General features: G+C 36.0%; 2 protein-coding genes across 2 annotated transcripts in view; one reads left to right on the top strand and one right to left on the bottom strand.

Moving 5' to 3' along the window:
• Window positions 1–15,734, bottom strand: part of Usp39 (ubiquitin specific protease 39) — a 98,619-nt gene extending 82,885 nt beyond the window's left edge. The window contains exons 1-5 of the mRNA XM_067152217.2: window positions 15,488–15,734; window positions 11,282–11,437; window positions 11,091–11,204; window positions 10,285–10,460; window positions 8,175–8,400 (exon numbers count right to left, since the gene is read on the bottom strand). Coding sequence (XP_067008318.1) covers window positions 8,175–8,400; window positions 10,285–10,460; window positions 11,091–11,204; window positions 11,282–11,437; window positions 15,488–15,611 — 796 coding nt within the window. The 5' untranslated portion in view covers window positions 15,612–15,734. The remainder of the gene's footprint in view (window positions 1–8,174; window positions 8,401–10,284; window positions 10,461–11,090; window positions 11,205–11,281; window positions 11,438–15,487) is intronic.
• A 284-nt stretch (window positions 15,735–16,018) lies between these two features.
• Window positions 16,019–19,721, top strand: LOC136878759 (snRNA-activating protein complex subunit 4). The gene has a single exon (XM_067152216.2). It carries the CDS (start codon window positions 16,306–16,308, stop codon window positions 18,640–18,642), a length of 2,337 nt encoding a protein of 778 aa, XP_067008317.2. The 5' UTR covers window positions 16,019–16,305; the 3' UTR covers window positions 18,643–19,721.
• The last annotated feature ends 1,072 nt before the right edge of the window (window positions 19,722–20,793 follow it).

The raw sequence follows: 20,793 nt of genomic DNA, 5'->3' as shown, positions 1-20,793 counted from the left end.
AGAACCTCCAAGTTCCAATTGGAAGGCTTTTTGTATCGAGTCTGCAGGGCTTTGGACAATATGACCGTACCGTCCAATCCTTGTTTCTCACATCTTTTCTGGGATAGGTGCCAGTCGCAATCGCCTTCAGACATCTACATTTCTGATATGGTCCAGTCTCTCAAGACCCACTGACCAACGTAACATTTCCAATTTGTTTTATGTTGCACTGACACAGATGGGTCTTATGGCGACGATGGGATAGGAAAGGGCTAGGAGTGGGAAGGAAGCAGCCGTGCCCTTAATTGCCTGGTGTGAAAATAAGAAACCACGGAAAACCATCTTCAGGGCTGTCGACAGTGGGGCTCGAACACACTATCTCCCAGATGCAACGTAACATTTTCTCTCCATACCATGTAGAACCTGCTCATGCTTCTTACTTGTAGGCCAGCATTCCGACCCATTGAGTGCAACTGGTCGGACCACGGATTTGTACATTTTTCCTTTCAGGCAGGTGGGAATTTTCTTGTCACATAGCACACCAGTGACCTGACGCCAATTCAGCCATGTAGCATTTACTCGTGCTCGGGTGTCTGAAAATATATTTCCGTATGGTGATAAGTGATCCAAGGTATTTAAACTGGTTGGCTTTAACGAGGTCTTGCCTGTCGATGCGAATACTGTAGTATTAGCAGTCTCCAAGCCACATTGCACATACTCTGTTTTAGAGATGTTAATGCGCAAACCACAATGGCCATACCAAACAGATCAAATGTTATAGTGTCCCCCCTTTCAAGCGAAGTGGGTCGTCCTCGCCTAAATGACGTGAGAAACGGGCAAGGGCTACGCACTCATAGATGGAGTGGGCTGAAGACGAGAGTCCATCATAGTTTTCACATCAGGAACAAGCAGGCAATGTTGTGCGGCTATGTTATCAGACGGAATTACTTTGGCATTTGTTACTATCTTGAGGTCGTGCCTATGCATCAGCCAATAATCGATCTGAGTGGACTGTTCTCCACTGGTACAGGTTATGAGGTGAGTAGGTCTTTTCTTATAGTATGTATTGGCTATAAATAAGGGAAATATCAGTGCCAGTTGTGTGAAAGTTTAAATAGGATGTAGAGCTCCACTGGCTATCCACAGTTTATGAATATTCTCGCGTTTCGAGAATTTATAAAATGAAATATTTCTTTACCGTTCAATTTTTGTGCGGCTGATTGTACATCTGTTTAAAATATCAACTGGTTTTATACACCAGAATGAAGAGAGCAATAATGAAAATAAAATAAAGTGAAATGAAACCGTGAAGCACCACAGAGGGCCTGGAAGAGAGTATGTCGCTGACTGCCACATGTCCACCCATGTGCCTCAACAACAACAACAACAACAACAACAACAACAACAACAACAACAACAACAACAACAACAACAACAACAACTTGAGTGGTTGACAAAAATGTAAATTGCCCTGTCAATGACTAGTATAACAGCGAGTATACCTGTCAAGCATAATTTATAACTGTCATTTCCGTGTTCATGTTTGATTTATTTAATAATAGGAATCGGTCGATGGATGTTCCACCATTCAACACTTTATATAATGTGTAACATTTATTAAATGAAGAGCAGTTTCGATTCTCTTGGAATCATTATCAGTTCAAAGCAAATAAATAAATCACAAAGATATCTGGACTAACACACACTTAACATAAAAATTTGCCTTAAAATACACTTAAAATGGTTGACATGAGTTGGAAGTCATAAAAATACGTTAAAATTTAAAGAACTTCCCTGGTGTCCAAGTCACAAATAATTGGAAAGTGTATGCACAATGTCGAGCAGTGTTTTAAAATATTATGCAATCTTGAAGTTGAGGATGTTATGAAGTTCCTATGATGTTGCTCTGGATATAAAAACATATATTTAAATGTTCATTTAGGCCTATTCGGAATCTAATCATTGAGTAAAATAAAAAACATTTGTTAAAATTGACAATCTTGTAAAAGTGCCGATGTTAGGCAAATGGAGGTTGTAGAATTGGATTATATACAGTTTACCGATGAGTTGGGGGAACATCCTTCGTTGCTTTGTAACAGCTGCTGTAATTTCAAAATGACATTGTTGATGGTAAAAGTTATATGACAGTATGGCCTTGGTTGTATGGCACAATGTACTGTAGTCACTAGGAAAGCTGGAGGTGCGCTGTTATTTGTGACTTGGACCCCAAGGAAGTTCTTTAAATTTTAACATGTTTTAATGACTTAGAACTCATGTCAACCATTTTAAGTGTATTTTAAGGCAAATAATTATGTTAAGTGTAGTTAGTCCAGATACCTTTGTGATTTATTTCTTTTGTCACCGGTTGGTGGGACGGAGAACTGTTTGGAAATGTAAATTTTAATTTTTTTTTTATTTGTCTGAAGGATTTAATTTTTTTTGCAACTCTGGACTCTACTGGAATTTCATGTAACCACAAGAAATATTGAACTGTATGAACATTTCAACATGCAAAAGTGTTTTGAAGTGATTTTTTTAAATGTAGTTTTTATGTAATCTGATGTAAAATTTGTAAGGTGATTTATTTTGGAGCATCCTGTACCTGTACCACACGTGTGGTTTCCTACGATGAAATTTTGGTGTTGTAATCGTAATGTTCCAGAACTTGTGCAATTGCTAACGATGTTAAAATGACCATATATGGTCACAAGATTTCCTATTGGCAAAAAGGTCCAGGAATCTAGGGTAAGTTTGATCTTATTGGTTGATTGTAATCGGGCCATTTCCGGCCTTGTGGCCGGCTTCGAAAAATGATGCGTGTGCTCGGCGTCATTTTCCATCCGACCGCCCTCGCGAGCGTTCCCGCTCGAGGGCTACCCTCGGGAACTCCTGCCTTTCCGAAGTAAGTGTTATTTCAGTGTTTTTGCAATGTTATTCTCAATGTTTTCTGGTTTCGTTTCATTTAGTTTAATTCGTTTTGTGTTTCATTATTTCTTCGCTTTATGTCATTTTAAAAGTTTAATTTAATGTGTCCGAGTTTACCCTAGGTTCCAATTGCCGTAGTTTTAATTCTTTCATCCATTAAATACTTTCGCTTTAAACTATACCTTTAATGTAGCATCACCTTCATTGTTAAATCAAGTTTTATGTTAAGTTACTTAAGTATGTCTTGTTTCCGTGTCGTGGAACTGTATTTTGTAAAACTTTCTTGTCATTTTTAATATAGTTGAGCTAGAGGGTGTTTCTTGTAAGTCTTTTCTCCCCCATAACGTCATACGTTCCATGTACCTCGATAAGGGCTTCCCGCAGCTTCCACATCCTGTCTTAGTTGTCATTTTTAGGCCTGTAAGTGTTCCCTGTTTTGGTTTATATGAATTCTCCGCCACTGCGTCATTTTCCTATCTCATTATTATTATTACTCTTATATTACTTTCTATTATTATTCTCATTATCATTATTATTTCTATATTATTATTATTTATTACTGGTTATTTCTATATTATTGTTATTATTATTATGGTAACCGTAATTGTCCCGAATAGCGGTTACATTTGATATCAGAGCGTGTGTTATGTAAGGAGCGAAGACTTACAATGATCATTCTCGGCTAACTTTTCTAAAATTAATTTTAAATCTTTTAAGTTTGTATATAGGCTTAGGTTGTAAGAGTTCCGTGTGTATTCGTAATTCCCGGTTCTTGTTTTTCATGAGTCTTGCGCAAGTTCATCTCACGACGTGTTTTTCGTTCCGCGATGTGCAGTCTTGTGTTACTGTGTTTCTCTTGTAATTAACGGTTGGAGGAAATAGTGCGTCACTATTTGTAACAAGTTTTTTGGTTTCGTTAATTTCAATAAATTTTCCTGTGTGGCAAGATTTCGCTTGACCACGTGTTTTTTTTAGTGAAGTGATATCCTCACATGTCGTGTGCTGTGTTCGCGTTCCGAAAGTCTTCTTTGATAAATTTCAATATGTTTGATTATGTCAAGTTTTTTTTTCTTCGATTCGTGTGTTTTCATCGTAACACCTGTGGGATTACTTGTTGCTTTAGGCTATGTCATTAAATTATGCTAAGTGCTGTACTTCAGTGCATGACCTAATGTTATCTCCCAAACAGCTGAGTTGCGTATTGTGTTGAAAACAGATGATTGCTTGACTAACTTCCGAGATTATGAGCGCTCAATTCAATCTTATAAAAGTTTCTCGTGTCGTAATCATCTTCTTTTTCTTCTTCCAGATACGTAAATTGTTGTGTGTGTTTTGGTCAAGTTTTAGCATGGAGTCTCTTTTGTTTTTCTGAAATGTTTGTCTTTGTAAATTGTCGGTAATAATTTTAAGGTTAAGTTCGTAAATTGCTATTTCTTCACGTGTTTTTCTGTTTGTAAATCTCGTGTTTCGGCAAATTTTTTCTAAATTTTGTTTCTTGTCGCCTGGTATGTAATATTTAGTACTATTCTACGTGTGTGCTCTTCTAAAGTAATTTTACGTTGTATTTTAGCTCAGTTTAAATTTAAATTTCCGGTTATGTGTTGTTTTTGGTCTATTGTGGGATCTGGGTTCGTTTCCAAGTAGGTATGGGACTATTTTGGGGACTGTTTCCCAACTAGCTGCTAATTACGAAAGTTTCCTAGTTTGTTTGGTGCTTTTCCATCGTGTAAGTGTCTGTTTCCTTGTCACGTATATTTATTTACCCGTGTATTCCTATATTTGCTAGGTAGGGCTCTATGAGGACTTGGATAGGCTCATAGGGTGACACGTGTTCACCATATCTTTAGACCAGGTAATGCTGAGGCTCATTTTGGGCAAATTTGACGGGTTACGGATCTGCACTTGTGCTCGTGACATGTTGGAAATCTAGTGTATCTGGTATGAGATTCCTCGTGATCTTTTTCTTGGTATTAGGTGCCTAGATGGAAAATGATGTCCCTTGTTATTGTAGAATGATTACTAGGAAGATCTTCTGTAAATGTTCGTTTTGGTGTCTTTACGCTGAGCTATAAATTGGTTAAGTCTTAGTAGGTCTGCAGGTTGTCAAGATTTTATTTCTGTTATTTTAAATTTGTCTCTGGTGAAATTTTGAGGGTATCGTAATTTAGCTAAACCATTCAGTTAAATTTTCTGCTCGTTTCCTTTTGTTCGATTTTATCGATAGTAAGAATTTCTTGTATTACGGGTTCGTGTCTTCTAAATTTATGTACTCAGTTTGTAGAAGTATGGGATTCTGTAGACTGAGTACGGTTCTAAATTTGTAGCTGTGCTGTAGCTGTCCTACGATTTTTGAATATAATTGTGCCTTTGGTAGGCATATGTGTGTGTGTGTACTGAGACTTAGGGTTAAGGTGCTGAGAGGCCGTTCCTCTTCTAGGAGTACAATATTGGCCCTAAGAGTCTCATTGTCGTGTGATAAGTTCAAGGGTACTTGAGGTCATATTGTTTGTGTGTATGTCGAAGGACAGATAAGCTTGGTAGTCTTGTGTGTCGTGCGGTTATCTGGTAATCTCTGGTATGAAGGTTGTACTTGTACCTTTTTATTTCTTATATCAGTGAGTTGGATGTTTGCATGTGCACTCTTGCATCGCTTTTGTTTTTCATTTTTGAGTTCCTGTTGATAAATATGATTTTCATTTGGTATTCCTGGCTTTATTGCGCCTTCATTTGACTGGTGTGACACGTAATACGTAATGTGAGTTTATCTATGTAAAAATTTCATGAGTACATGACATGGTAAATAAATAGTGACTTACTATCCTCAGTTCATTGAAAGTGGTTGCAAGCTAACGTAATTAATTATTTCTCGGTTTTGAGTTCCCTTGTAACATTCTAAATCTTCCTTTTATTTTGTTTCGTTCTGTTCCTTAATGTTGGGTGATTAAGAATGCACACTATAACTTAATTTGGTAGTTATAAGGAATTAGTTGTAAGCAAATTTTAATTAATTGGCGCGCACAATTTTTCGGGTTTTGTAGTTAATAATTTAGTTAAGTCACTTTGTTGTAATGGGAAGGGTTATTTATAATCATGTTAGATATAATTTAATGTAATGTCTGCTGGGGTAAGTTTAGAAGTTTATTCATGATTAGTTAGGGATTTTATAATGTTTTTGGCACTAGGGTAAACTCTGGCAAATTTTCTTTTAGTTTTTTAATTTTCCTAAATTTTGAAATTCTGAAATAGCACTTGCTAGGAGGGCTGGGGTTTCCCAGAAACATGAGAGGGAATCTCCCTAAGGAGGCTTGTTATTGTTAATTAAAAAAAAAAAAAAAAACCCCACCCTCGAAACTCAAGACTCAATAGTTCAGGCCAGTGGCCTAAGTTCTCCAGTTCCAAATTTCTGCTGCGTATGTTTATGTTCCAGTTACTGCAATGCCACTGACTTTTCAACCTGGGATATCTATTTGGAGTCTGCAACGTACCTATTGGCCACTAATGTCTGATGGTGGAATGGAAAGGTGTTTAATGGTGGCAGTCGTCTCTGCTGTGCCACCTACCTTCGCCAGTTATGGACCTGTTCACTAAGTTGGGTGGGCTGTGCTGAGGCTGTAAGTGAGCAATGGTTGGACTGCAATAGGGATGGAGACGTTGGCAAAGGCCACGGTCAGCGACTTCGTTTGACAGCGATACCAACGCTCTACTGGGTTTTGCCTGTATGGACGTTCCTGAAGAGAACGATGATAAGAAATTGTGGTGTGGTGCAATTTGTGGCGTTGTGAAAATCTTCAAATCTCCATTAAGCCTCCCATTTTAAGTTCATTTAAATTGTTATTTTCTGTAATTTTTTTTTTGTCGAGCGGAGCTGAACTACAGTGTGTTTGGAAATGTAAATTTTAATTATTTTTTTTATTTGTCTGAAGGATTTAATTTTTTTTGCAACTCTGGACTCTACTGGAATTTCATGTAACCACAAGAAATATTGAACTGTATGAACATTTCAACATGCAAAAGTGTTTTGAAGTGATTTTTTTAAATGTAGTTTTTATGTAATCTGATGTAAAATTTGTAAGGTGATTTATTTTGGAGCATCCTGTACCTGTACCACACGTGTGGTTTCCTATGATGAAATTTTGGTGTTGTAATCGTAATGTTCCAGAACTTGTGCAATTGCTAACGATGTTAAAATGACCATATATGGTCACAAGATTTCCTATTGGCAAAAAGGTCCAGGAATCTAGGGTAAGTTTGATCTTATTGGTTGATTGTAATCGGGCCATTTCCGGCCTTGTGGCCAGCTTCGAAAAATGATGCGTGTGCTCGGCGTCATTTTCCATCCGACCGCCTTCGCGAGCGTTCCCGCTCGAGGACTACCCTCGGGAACTCCTGCCTTTCCGAAGTAAGTGTTATTTCAGTGTTTTTGCAATGTTATTCTCAATGTTTTCTGGTTTCGTTTCATTTAGTTTAATTCGTTTTGTGTTTCATTATTTCTTCGCTTTATGTCATTTTAAAAGTTTAATTTAATGTGTCCGAGTTTACCCTAGGTTCCAACTGCCGTAGTTTTAATTCTTTCATCCATTAAATACTTTCGCTTTAAACTATACCTTTAATGTAGCATCACCTTCATTGTTAAATCAAGTTTTATGTTAAGTTACTTAAGTATGTCTTGTTTCCGTGTCGTGGAACTGTATTTTGTAAAACTTTCTTGTCATTTTTAATATAGTTGAGCTAGAGAGTGTTTCTTGTAAGTCTTTTCTCCCCCATAACGTCATACGTTCCATGTACCTCGATAAGGGCTTCCCGCAGCTTCCACATCCCGTCTTAGTTGTCATTTTTAGGCCTGTAAGTGTTCCCTGTTTTGGTTTATATGAATTCTCCGCCACTGCGTCATATTTCTACCTCCTTATTCATATTATTAAGTATTATCTTATTTACTACAAGTATTATTATGTTATTTACTATTTCTATTATTATTTTTATTTATGTACGCTCGAAAGAGCGGTTACATCTTTGCTTTGAACTGATGATGATTCCAAGTGAATCGAAACCAGTCTTCATTTAATATATGTTATACTTTATATAAAGTGTTGAATGGTGGAATATCCCTCGACCGATTCCTATTATGTACCTGTCAAGACAGCAATTCATAGGAATAACAGAATTCACTACTTACAAAACAGTGCGGCCTAACCCAGCAAACAGGTATCTCAGTTTCATTATAAGGCGTAACACTAATAAGAAGACAGTTCTCACGGTGTATGCAACGTTACCTTGCTCTATAAACTGGAACTTCTTTCGACTCCAAAGAACTACAGCCTGTAACATTTCATGCGGTGAAACATGTGCTTTGAAGTTGCGAGGATTCCACAGCTTCCTCATAAGCTCACCAAATCTTTGGACCAATAAGAATGAACTATCACCAGGTGGTCGTTTAACACGTGCATAGTTGATTTCTCTTAAGAAGTAATTCCGCAAGGGAGTGACGTGGGAGAGCGCCTGAAAAATATTAGAAAGATATAATCAGATAATTAGAGGTTTAATCCCACTCGAATTCTAGTCAATAAAAAGATCCTAGCAATTTTCTAGTATGAAAAATTAGCACATAATTAACCCTCTTGCACTCAAGGTTCCGATCTATCGGCATGAGAGGTTATGGCGAAAACAATCACGGTGCCGATGCATTGGATCTGCCTATTTAGGGATTTTGGTCATTTGCGTGGCTGTTAAATGGTAACAGTTGATCATGACAGTAACTTAAAGTGTTGAATTTGCATTTTACTCTACAGATATATCCACCAGCCCTGCAAAATATTTTATTTTCGACAAATGAAATCTGTTGACCGTGAATGTTTATGCTGTGGTTATTCAAAGTTGTTATTGTGTGGATCTGTTTTGGTTGGCTTATAAATACAATTTGATCTTGCTATCAGTTTAGTTTAGAGTTTATTTGGTTTCTTTGATATATCGTGTGTCCGCTGTACTTCGCAAACTATAATTTTACACCTTCTCATTACTCCGCTGTTGCATGTGCTTGCGTCACCTTTTTATCGTAATGGCTAGGCCATATTCAAGGCCGAATGAGGACGATATCCTTGAATTTTCAGATGATTTAGACAGTAATAATGACCTTCTTTTGCTGAAAGTGATTCCTGTTATGTGGAAAGTGACACAGTCACAGCTGCTCACCATGCATTGGGCCGCGAGGACCTGAGATCGATTACAGTTACGTGTACAGTGAAGAACTTTGTGCCATGCTTCATGAGTGAATTGCAGCACACACATCACATTGATATCAAATCATTCAGAATTAAATGTTCTTCTTTCAGGTCTAAGAGTATAGAAAGACGCAATAATGTCTGATCTTTCTGTCATAGAAAACCTTAATTTATTTTTTAAATTTATTTTCAAAGTTTAATAACTTTTTTGACTTTACTAATAATAATACGTCCAAGTTCAGGACGATTTGGAAGAATTGGGTATAACTCGGCAACAAATCAAAGACAGAAAAGAGAAGAGGATTTTGAAGAACAAAAGCATAAGTCTCAAACTAAAAGCAGTTGAACGGAAACAATATACTATATCGGACACACAAAGGGCTTCCAGGTCGGAGAGGATGAAAAAGTTCTGGGAGGAGAAGAAGAAGAAGAAATTAACTCAAATGTATTGATTTCAGTGCTCCAATGTGGGCGTAAAATATGTAAATAATAAATAAATAAATAATACGTCCAAGGTATATTCATTTCTGAAATGCTCATAGTTTCTTGTATTAGTGTGATTTATTTTATTTTATTTTATTTTAATATGTGTTAAACTGTTTGTGTGGTGTGTTTTTTTTTTTTTTTTTTTTTTTTTTTTTTTTTTTTTTTTTTTTTTTTTTTGTTGGAAAATTACAGAAATTAGTTTGAGCTTCTTCAAGCAAACCCCTGTATATAGGCTGAGTGCAAAGGGTTAACCTGTATTCTTGTAATAAAAACATGTTGGCAGTTTTCATTATGAGAAAAATGAACTAAGTTAACTTCAGCTTTTTTAAGTATGGTTATCACCAACTCTACATAGAGATGAAAAATAGGTATGACTTCAATGATTTCACAGGAGATGGAGCAAAGTCCTCTTCCAACCAACAAAATATTCATGAACTACAAATTTAGAACTCAGCAGTTCTAATTTCCTCAGCTATACCCTAACTCTTCTCCCAGTCATTCTACATACGTACACATTTAACCTGTCTCTGATGAGAGTCAGCCTAAATACAAATTTCTCAAGTACTGAATAAGAATTAAGAAAGAATAACAAAAAAAAGAAAAGGAACACATAAAAGCACAAAGCACTCAAACCTCAATGATCTGTTCTCTAAAGTAAAAAACAAATTGTTCCACTAACCTGCAAAATAACATTACAATAGTCATTGGCTTTGATGTTATTCAATCCAACAATTCCAGGCAAGTACATGGTTCCATCTATTGCTCTAGACAGTTTATCGCTGGTATCCATAGAACGGATCTGCTCCGATGTGAAGGTAGGATTCAGCACGTACTTGATGTCATCCAGTGAGGAATCTACACAAAAATATTGCAAAAAAAAAAATCAATGAACTAGATTTACTAAAGATCAGTTTTTTTAAATGGCTAGAGAAGAAGAGCCAGTGCAATTGAAATTGAAATTTACATGTGTTTGATTAATCCACCCTCACACATAAAGCAGATCAGCAGTATTCTTGTTACTGGCCAATAAGAGTTAGTATGTTGTGCAGTCCAAGGTCACACACTGTGAGGATGTGGGCAGTCTTTAGAGCGTAGATCTACAGCCTTTGATGAGCGTGCTGTGACACAAAGTTGAGTTGCCAACTTATGAACAATATAACAAATGCGGCCACAAACAAGTACTGAACAGGTTCAGATAGGAATAAACTTGGTGGATGAAGCTGTATGCATTAACCATTTCTGGTGGTGAGGTCGCATGAAGTGAATGGAGGAAGATAGGTTACCTAGGAGAATAACGTACTTGGCAATGAAAGGTAAAAGAAGTAGAGGGAGACCAAGGTGACGATGGTTAAACTCAGTTTTTAATAAGAGGTGTGCAAGTAAATGAGACCACAGAACTAATTGCACACAGTAGATTGTGGAGTCTTTCAGTTAATTCACAGAGGATTGCAGACTGAATACTGAATGAAGGTGTATATCTCTTACCTATAATTTCATAATTATCTGGCAAACAGTAGAACTTCAGAGTATGTAGGTTCAAAAACACATGGTGACCTTCCCCAACACTGTGAGTATATGCATGTGTACTGTTCCCTCTACCTAGAACAAAAACATTTCTGTACACTTAGCTGCATTTATAACAATATAATAAATATCAGTTAATAAACATTTCTTACCTTGAAAGTATTTCCCACATACCAAGCACGCATACACATTAATTCGTGATAATGAAACAGAGCATAATTTCTCAAAGTCAAAATCCAGGACTTGTCTGTTGATAGTATCAAGATAGGGGCAAAGACGATGAGTTCTTGCCTTTTCTCTCTGTGGCCCTGCAAAAAATATAAAAATAAAGTTATAAATAGAAAGAGTAAGAATAATATTAGATGGATCACAGAACTTAAAGCGAGTTACATATTACAATAGAAGACTTAAAATACAAAACAAATATACTCACGATATTGAAAGACAAACACACTAGACTACAGACAAAAATCAACAAGCAGAGAACAGGAAGAGTGATTCCAGAAGCAGAAAGAAAATTACAATCAGAGAAACAGTATTGGGCTGACAAAAAGAAGAAACACCTCCATAAACCTGACTAAAGTAGTCCTATGTTGGCTACAGTTGGTTCATAGTTTGTGTGAATCCACTTAAATATTTCAATAGAAGGTCTGCTAATTTTTATAGTAGGCATGTTGAAGTTGTAAATTGTAAGACTCACCTCCTTACCAAATAATTCAAATTCAGACTGACCTGTGTGTCATCCTCACAATACAAAAGAACAAAGTAGACTGCCTTATTCAAACAATGTACAAAGTTTTGAGGAATATCATTATTTTGTGTCTAATGTAAATGTGTGGCAGTCCGGCCCCGCGCTGTAGGGGGCAACGCAGGTTCCATTCCCGGCCGTGTCAGGGATTTTTAATTGTAAATCATTAATATCCCTGGCCTGGGGACTGGGTGTTTGTGTCATCCTTAACGTTCCTTTCCTCACATTCACCACTTTACACTTTCACAATTACACGCAGGTTCATAACATATGGTGCAAACGGTCGATGCCACGAACAAATAGCAATTTTTTTAAAAACCTTTCCTGAACCCAAACTGCCTTCTATCAAACCAGTTATTAATTTTGCAAACATGTCTTATATAATCAGAAAGAATGCCTTCCCAAAGCTTACACAGAATGCATATCAAACTGACTGGCCTGTAATTTTCAGCTTTATGTCTATCACCCTTTCCTTTATACCCAGGGGCTACTATAGCAACTCTCCATTTATTTGGTAAAGTTCCTTTTTTACAAGTAACAACTCTCATTATTGTTCCGTATTGAGGATGACGTTAGGCATAGATATCAAGGATAATTTAATAAAAAACCACCTAATTCAATACTTTCCACGTTTAATGTGGTTATTATCTACATGATTTTATGTAGACTTATTTGGTCAGGTACATGTTTCACCCATTATTTTGGGCATCTTCAGCCTGTAAACAACCTTTAGGTCAAGGTTTGGGACCTTTTTAACCAATATAAACATACCAATATATACACTATATACAATATATACAAACATTAAGGAACTCTTAAGATGGGTAACATAAGTTAATACAGTTAAGTTTTTTGGTCCTAATCTATCTAATATGAAAAATGTCCAAAACTAAAATGGATCTTCTTTTCGGTAAAGAGGATTACATATCGGGGTTTATGTGACCCCTATATCATATTAAGTTCTTGACGTACCGTGTCTGGTGACAGGATGTGTCGTCAACAATAAGTGGAGATTTGAACTGATTGTTGCTTGTAGGTTGGTCAAGATTGAAAATATAAATTTAAATTAAATGTGTTAAAAAAAAAAAAAAAAGATCCGTTTCATTTTATTTTTATTTTTGAACATTTTAATTTAACCAGAATAGAACTGCCAAGTTAAAACACATTTAATTTAAATTTATATTTTCAATCTTGACCAACCTACAAGCAACAATCAGTTCAAATCTCCACTTATTGTTGACGACACATCCTGTCACCAGACACGGTACATCAAGAACTTAATATGATATAGGGGTCACATAAACCCCGATATGTAATCCTCTTTACCGAAAAGAAGATCCATTTTAGTTTTGGACATTTTTCATATTAGATAGATTAGGACCAAAAAACTTAACTGTATTAACTTATGTTACCCATCTTAAGAGTTCCTTAATGTTTGTATATATTGTATATAGTGTATATATTGGTATGTTTATATTGGTTAAAAAGGTCCCAAACCTTGACCTAAAGGTTGTTTACAGGCTGAAGATGCCCAAAATAATGGGTGAAACATGTACCTGACCAAATAAGTCCACATAAAATCATGTAGATAATAACCACATTAAACGTGGAAAGTATTGAATTAGATGGTTTTTTATTAAATTATCCTTGATATCTATGCCTAAAGTTCCTTTAACCAAACAATAATCAAATAAGTATTTCAGATATGGTACTATTATCCGCACACTTTATCTTGGTGCATTTGTGTACGGGCTTGAGGAGTAAGGAGGGAGCTATCCCGGTATCGATAGTGCTGCCTGGTGCTGCCAACTGAATGAAAATGAAATCTGAATTGAATCGAGAATATGATCGATCGATACGAAATTTCTAAACTGTTATCATCTTAAGCCAACAACTATGTCACATACACATTATATAACATTATAAAACATTTCTCGATGTGAATCTTGTTCCTAGCATGAATTCTATACTTTGACTTTGTTGGGTAAATAACAACAGTACTAGTACGTAAAGTGTACGCCAGATGTCGCACAACGATGCTTAAGCGATTCATAGTTTGTGTTTCAAAGGTTGCCAGTACGAATCTCGAAGATCGCCGAGGCCGACCGATTCAGCACTAGAGTGTAAATGCACCAAGATAAAGTGTGCGGATAATATATCCCAACCCACTGTCTTTAGCATATCCCCAGAAATCTTATCAATTCCAGCTGCTTTTCTAGTTTTCAACTTTTGTATCTTACTGTAAATGTCATTGCTGTCAGATAAATTTTAATACTTCTTTAGCATTAGTCTCCTCCTCTATCTGCACATTATCCTTATAACCTTATAGTACCTATACATACCCTTCCATTTTTCACTAAAATTTGTATGACTGCCAATTATGCTTGCCATCGTGTTATCCTTAGCTGCCTTCTTTGCTAGATTCAATTTCCTAGTAAAGCTCCTTCAATTTCCCCTTACTTCCACAGCCATTTCTAACTATTTCTTTCCAATCTGCACCTCCTTCTTAGTCTCTTATAATAAGGTGGGTGTTTACCATTCCTCACCACTTTTAAAGGTACAAATCTGTTTTCAACTCTATCTACCACTGCCATTCACTAGGCAGAGTGCTCAACTATTTGAAGAAATGAGAATGAAACAGGACCGTATACGCTTATGGCTTGAAATCTATGACACAGATACTAAGATAGAGTGGAAATTGAGGACTGAAGCAAACTATGAACAACATTATGTAGTCATAAGGATGTCAGTCCATGGATTCCATCATAAATTATGAACGACATAACAATTTCACAAAGCCCCGGAAAATCGAAAGGAAGTTCAAAATGTGATGTACATGTGAGAAATGCATAAACGTGGTTTCACTATTATAGTAGTAGTAATACTTTCCACCTGGGCGATAGCCCTAAAAGCAGACTAATTGATTGATAGATTGTAGAAGTAGCAACTGGACTATGGTGTGACCAATATCTAAATGTTAACGGGCTGAAGTACAGAAAGCTGCTTCTGGTATGGTTGGCAATGATATGCTAATCTATTTTTCTTTTCACTCTGCCTTCAGAACCAGCACTTAGCCCATAGCCAGAGGTTGAACCTGGGCTAACCGTGCAGGCAGCAACTATGATAAACTGGAGAACGACGACGATGTGTATATACTTACAATATATATAATACTTTTGCTATTTTGCTTTATGTTGCACTGACACAGATAGGTCTTATGGCAACGATGGGACAGGAAAGGCCTAGGAATGGGAAGGAAGCGGCAGTGGCTTTAATTAAGGTACAGCCCCAGCATTTGCCTGGTGTGAAAATGGGAAACCACGGAAAACCATCTTCAGGGCTGCCGACAGTGGGGATCGAACCCACTATCTCCCGGATGCGAGCTCACAGCTGCGCGCTCCTAACCGCACGGCGATATACATACAATAACAGCGCACGAACGCAGGTACTCTAAAAGAAAATTCTTGCTATATATATATATTTCTTTCGTTGGTTTGAAACTTTACCGTAATAAAATGCAGTCAAATGTTGCATTCTCCTTTTGATAAAACAATTTGCTGACCTATCAAAACTAAAATTGTGTACAGAAAAAGGTGAATTATAAACTTACTGAGGTCATCGTCGTCGTCATCTTCTGATATCGGATCTATATCATCAATACTACTTTTGAATTCTCCACTCTTTCTGGCAATTTTCCTCAGTGGTTGTCCTCTCACAGCAGCCAAGCCAGCCATGTTTTGCCGTGTTCTGTGTTCCTCTGTCTCCACGCTCCACGGTATCACTCTTTTTTGACAATATTTTCCTTCGTAGTTATTATTATTATAGTTACCGTTGCCCTCCGCCCTGGCGCGCGTGAGCCATGAATACTGTATTTACACCAATCTACTGTCATTGACAACAGTAATGCCAACCAGTGAAGCATGTTCTTCCACAGAATGAACTGGTAAAACTCGTAATATTTATATACATGAAATAACAGCAATTATTTTACATTTTGACTAATAATTTTTCTATGTTTTATTTGTATGTATTTATATTGAAGACCAAATATTTATTTGGAAAGTACAGCCGTTTCTTCGGTAAAGGTTTGCTTTCTTGACGCCGAACAAGTGAGAGTTTACAGTGCACGTGTTTCAGATGTTCAAGTCAGTTCAAGCTTTCTTTGGATTATAGATAGACATTTCAATCTCAGAATGTAGTAATTTACTTCTACCTCGAGTTCTTTTTTTACAGTCTGTTTCCTGTAAATAGTATGTGAAATGCATTGATATAGTCAAGTTTCATTTCAGTGTATCTTTGGAACTCAAGCATCAAATTTGAAAAAAATATTCTAGAAACTTGACGTCTTAAAAGATTCGTGTGTAGGCCTATCCTACAAATTGGCTTTGCTTGAGTTATAACCAGGTGTATCTAGAGTATCATGACAACATGGACAAGATCCAGATGGAGACCGATGTTTCGTGCGGGCAAGACATCCTAGAAATTAAAATCACACCAAATGAGAATACAGAAAGCTCGAGTCTGTCTTGCAATGATGTGGGTGGATTATCAATGCTCCTGAAAGCCCGGGAACTTAATGAAGAATGCCAGCATTTATTAGAAGAGGAAGAAAAAAATCTTAAGCACTTACTAGACGAATGTAGGAAAGAATCCTCGGTTATTGAGAGAAGACTCCGTTCAGTCAATATTACCAAACCATACCCGCAGCAAGCTGACCATTGTATTGTGTTCGGAATGCCCTATTTTAAGGATGAAGAATTCTACCCTTGCCCTCCAAATAGAGACACTTTGGAAAAACAGCGTCTGAACTTTCCTTATGCTGTAGATTTACCTCGCTTTCATCCATGGCGAGTTGAGGATATGCATACTTTGGCAAATTGTATTCATAAGTATGAGTTGGAGAGATTAACTGAAGCAATTGATGAGGAGAAACGGTTAATATCAGAAGAACGTAAGGCATGTGACTATGAGCTTCAAACTGTAATACTTGATAAGAAATTGAGAGAATTGGAAGATAAAGCTGATTCTATCAAAGACCTTCCACTTGCATCCTTGGTGAAATCTCGTAAGTGTGAATATGATTGGCTAAAGATTTCTGCTCAAGAGTTGAGAGGGTTGCATACTGCAGATGAATGTCGTTCCATGTGGTTTAATTATTTACATCCAGATATAAATAAGCAGGAGTGGACAGACTCAGACGATGAACAGTTAAAAGCTATTGCTACAAAACATAAATGTCAGGATTGGAGTAGTATTGCTAATGAACTGGGACAAAATCGTTCAGCTTATCAGTGCATGTGTCGTTTTCATACGTGTAGTGATAAGAAGAAATGCCATTTTAGTCCTGATGAAAACTATACTCTGCAAAAATTGGTGAAACGTTTTCGAATAGGATTGTATATTCCTTGGCAAAAAATTGCATTGTATATGGATGGCAGAACTAGAAGACAAATTTACAGACATTGGATTTTTTCAGCAAAACCAAATTTAAAGAAAGGACCCTTTTCCGAGCATGAGGATGTTATGATTGTGGCTGGAGTAAGAAAATTTGGTCTAAATTTTGGGCCTATAGCCAAATATTTTCCATGTCGTACTACATTCCAGGTCCGTCGTAGGTTCTACAGCCTTTTGCATATGCAATCTCGTCCTAGACATTGGTCTACAAATGAAGATGTATTGTTGCTTAAATTGATAGAAACATATGGTGAAAATAGATGGAGGATAATATGTAAAAAGTTCCGAAACCGTACGGATATGCAAATTAAGAATCGTTATCAAACTCTAAAAAGATGGTTGCAGAAGAATCCTGAAAGTACTGTTCCTCAAGCAAGGAGTCGATCTCTTAAGAAAACTCGTCATGTGCAAAAAATGTGGAAAGATGTTCAAAAATTAGTTATTAAAGAAAAGATTCCCCATGAGAAGATTAATGGAGAAGTTGAAGTGAATGAAAAGTCATTGAGTGAATTAAGCAATTTATTAGTGAGTAAGGGAACAGATAATGAGATTGATGAGGAGATTCACGAGAAGTTTTTACATTATTTTCGTCACAGTTATAGTGCTGTGGATAGTACCAAAAAGTCAATGAAATTCAATGTATCATCTTCATCTTACCAAACTGCACTGTTTTTATTTTTAATGCATGCTGATCTAAATTTATCCAGTGCTTCTAAGAAAATTAAACGTGATAAAACAATGCCAGAAGAGGAGAAACGTGTTCTGAAACATCTCTCAAGTAAAAAATCTCTTTTATCTATCATTGAACAAAATGTTTCTAGTAATTCTTCATTGACATCCTGTGAGCTCTCTTCTTCGTCTACCTCCTGTCCAGGGCCTCCAGACAATCATACTGTCTCTACTCAACTCTGTACTGTTGATTCTTCTGATAGTTCTTCACTGTTAGCATCTGAAGACTGTCAACATCCTTGTAAGAAGCGCAAGTTGTACCGTTGTCCTCCTAATTATACTACAGCAGTAGGCTTAAGAACGTTACTTCTTCACTGTCGAAGAATAGAGGAGAAAGTGAAATACAGGTGGAAGGATAAAGGCAGAATTAGTCAATCAGATCAGATTAGTGCTGAAGCAAGGAAAGCTATCAACTTGTTCAAGGAACGAATGGCTGCTTTGTTCACCTTTCCTGCTCTCATGTCAAATAAGTATCCAAGTTTTCCCCAGGATTTATTTGTAGGAGAAGCATGTGTTGTCAGTCACACTGAACTAAATTGTGAACCAGGAAGACAACAAAACAATGATAAAAACATTAAGTGAAATCATTGATAATCTCTGAAACAACAGGTTAGATGTTAAACCCAAAGTGTGTGTCAACTGTATTCACTGTTGGTTCATCTTTGCTTGCTTCAGGAAAGATAAAAACCATATAAGAAAATGAGCAAATGGGTTCTTGTCATTGAAGAGTTTGGTTTACATGTGTCTTGTCAAACCTATTTATAGATAATGATGTGTTGGTTATGGTAAGCAAAGTTGATAGTAGTACATAATTGTAAAATTTTTACTGTGATATATTTGAGATGTTGAGTTAATGAATTTTCTTTTCAGTATGAATATATATTTCTTCTTCATTTCAGTTGGAAGTATTTACTGTACTGTATTGGAAACCTGTTTAATTTTTGTTGTATTGTAAAATTTTCACTTGTGGAGACGGCAATCTTTATCATAATTTCTCTTGATCCAGATGCAGCTGAGTCTCAGCAAATATGGTTGCTCTACATTTTATTCTATCATTCCATAGTTCCTTACCCTCTTCCAGTCCAGATCTTTTTTTTTTCAGTTCTTAATGGTCTTACCTGTATGTATCATAATCTTTGTTCCCCTTGGCCTTTCCTTTCTGTCATTTTTTAATATAGTTTTTTTGTAGCATTTTGCCTCTGGACGATTAATTCGTGTAGTATGTGCAGCAAACCATCTGGGCACCTTTGTCATGAAAATGTACTAGTATTCTTATTTTTTTAAATTTGTAAGTGTGGTTGTGATATTATAAATTTGGTTATCTTCTGTAAGTGGTCTGCTGTTGTCATGACACAAGTAAGTTTGTTGTTGGTTGTATATTTTGGCGATGACAATGATAGAGTTATCATATATATATGCTGTTTATTTATTTTTATACATCAGTTTATAACTTGTGCTACACATGAGAATATGAATTAGACTGAGCCTGTGGCAATTACTTGTTTTACACATTGCTGTACTGAATTTTAGGTTAATGGATTCTTTTGTCTCTAAGTTTTGAAATGTATTTTCCATGGATTATAATTTTGTTGTTGTGTGTTTAATAGATATTTTAGATGGTAATAGTTAAATACATTTGACCTATATCCAGGACTCTTAAATACTACAGTATTATTTGCCCGCCAGTCTACTTGAAACACCTCGTTATCTTTGAATGGTTTGTTCGCAGAGATATTGAATGGCTGAAAGATTGAAGATAACACTTGAAAGGTTTAATGTGTATAGACAAGAAAAGTGTTCCACCGATCAATACTTATTTATTGTGAATGAATTATTACACTAGTACCAGTTTCGGCCTATCATGGCCATCATCAGCTAGTACATAACATTTATAGTCATTAGACAAAATTAGTTACGTTAGATCATCCGGATGTCTAATGAAGAATGGAAGTAAAATATATTGCAGTATTGTTATGTTAAAATATTTGTGATTAAAGGTGGTGGTGATCAGCCATAGAACATTCTCGACGATCACCTAATACAACTAAATTAGCACAAGAACCACAAGAAAATTGAAGAATGAGTGCTACACAACATGAACTCAAATTTTAATAGACTTTTTTAAAATATATACTATGTTTTAATGTGTTATAATTTTTCAAGTGTTTTATACTGTGGCCTATATGTTTTAATGTGTTTAATGTACTCATATCCATGTACACTAAATAGGTTTTAGTTTATTGTAACAAATATTTTAACATAACAATACTGCAATATATTTTACTTCCATTCTTCATTAGACATCCGGATGATCTAAAGTAACATCTTTGTAATTTTGTGTAATGACTATAAATGTTATGTACTAGCTGATGATGGCCATGATAGGCCGAAACCGGTACTAGTGTAATAATTCATTCACAATGAATAAGTATTGATCGGTGGAACACTTTTCTTGTCTATACATTGAATCCAATCAATACGGAAAATGAAGCTTATAAATAATAAGGGTTAATGTGTATCGACAAAGTGAATGCCATATGTATCGACTTATAAGGCCCCTTTTTCTTTTGATTTTTAAAAGTAAGAAAATGGCAAGGGTGTGATTTATATGCACAAATTTAAAACATCAGTAAAAATTCAACAGCAAATATCCATTAATACACAATACACTCAAAATACGGTACAAGACCATTAATTTATTATTCCAGTTAAGAAATGCTTATAAGCTCTTAA

Source organism: Anabrus simplex, chromosome 8 (assembly GCF_040414725.1).
Source record: "Anabrus simplex isolate iqAnaSimp1 chromosome 8, ASM4041472v1, whole genome shotgun sequence".
In the NCBI taxonomy this organism is placed as follows: Eukaryota; Metazoa; Arthropoda; class Insecta; order Orthoptera; family Tettigoniidae; genus Anabrus; species Anabrus simplex.
Note: the sequence above shows the minus strand (reverse complement) of the source record. Positions and strands in the feature narration are given on the sequence as shown.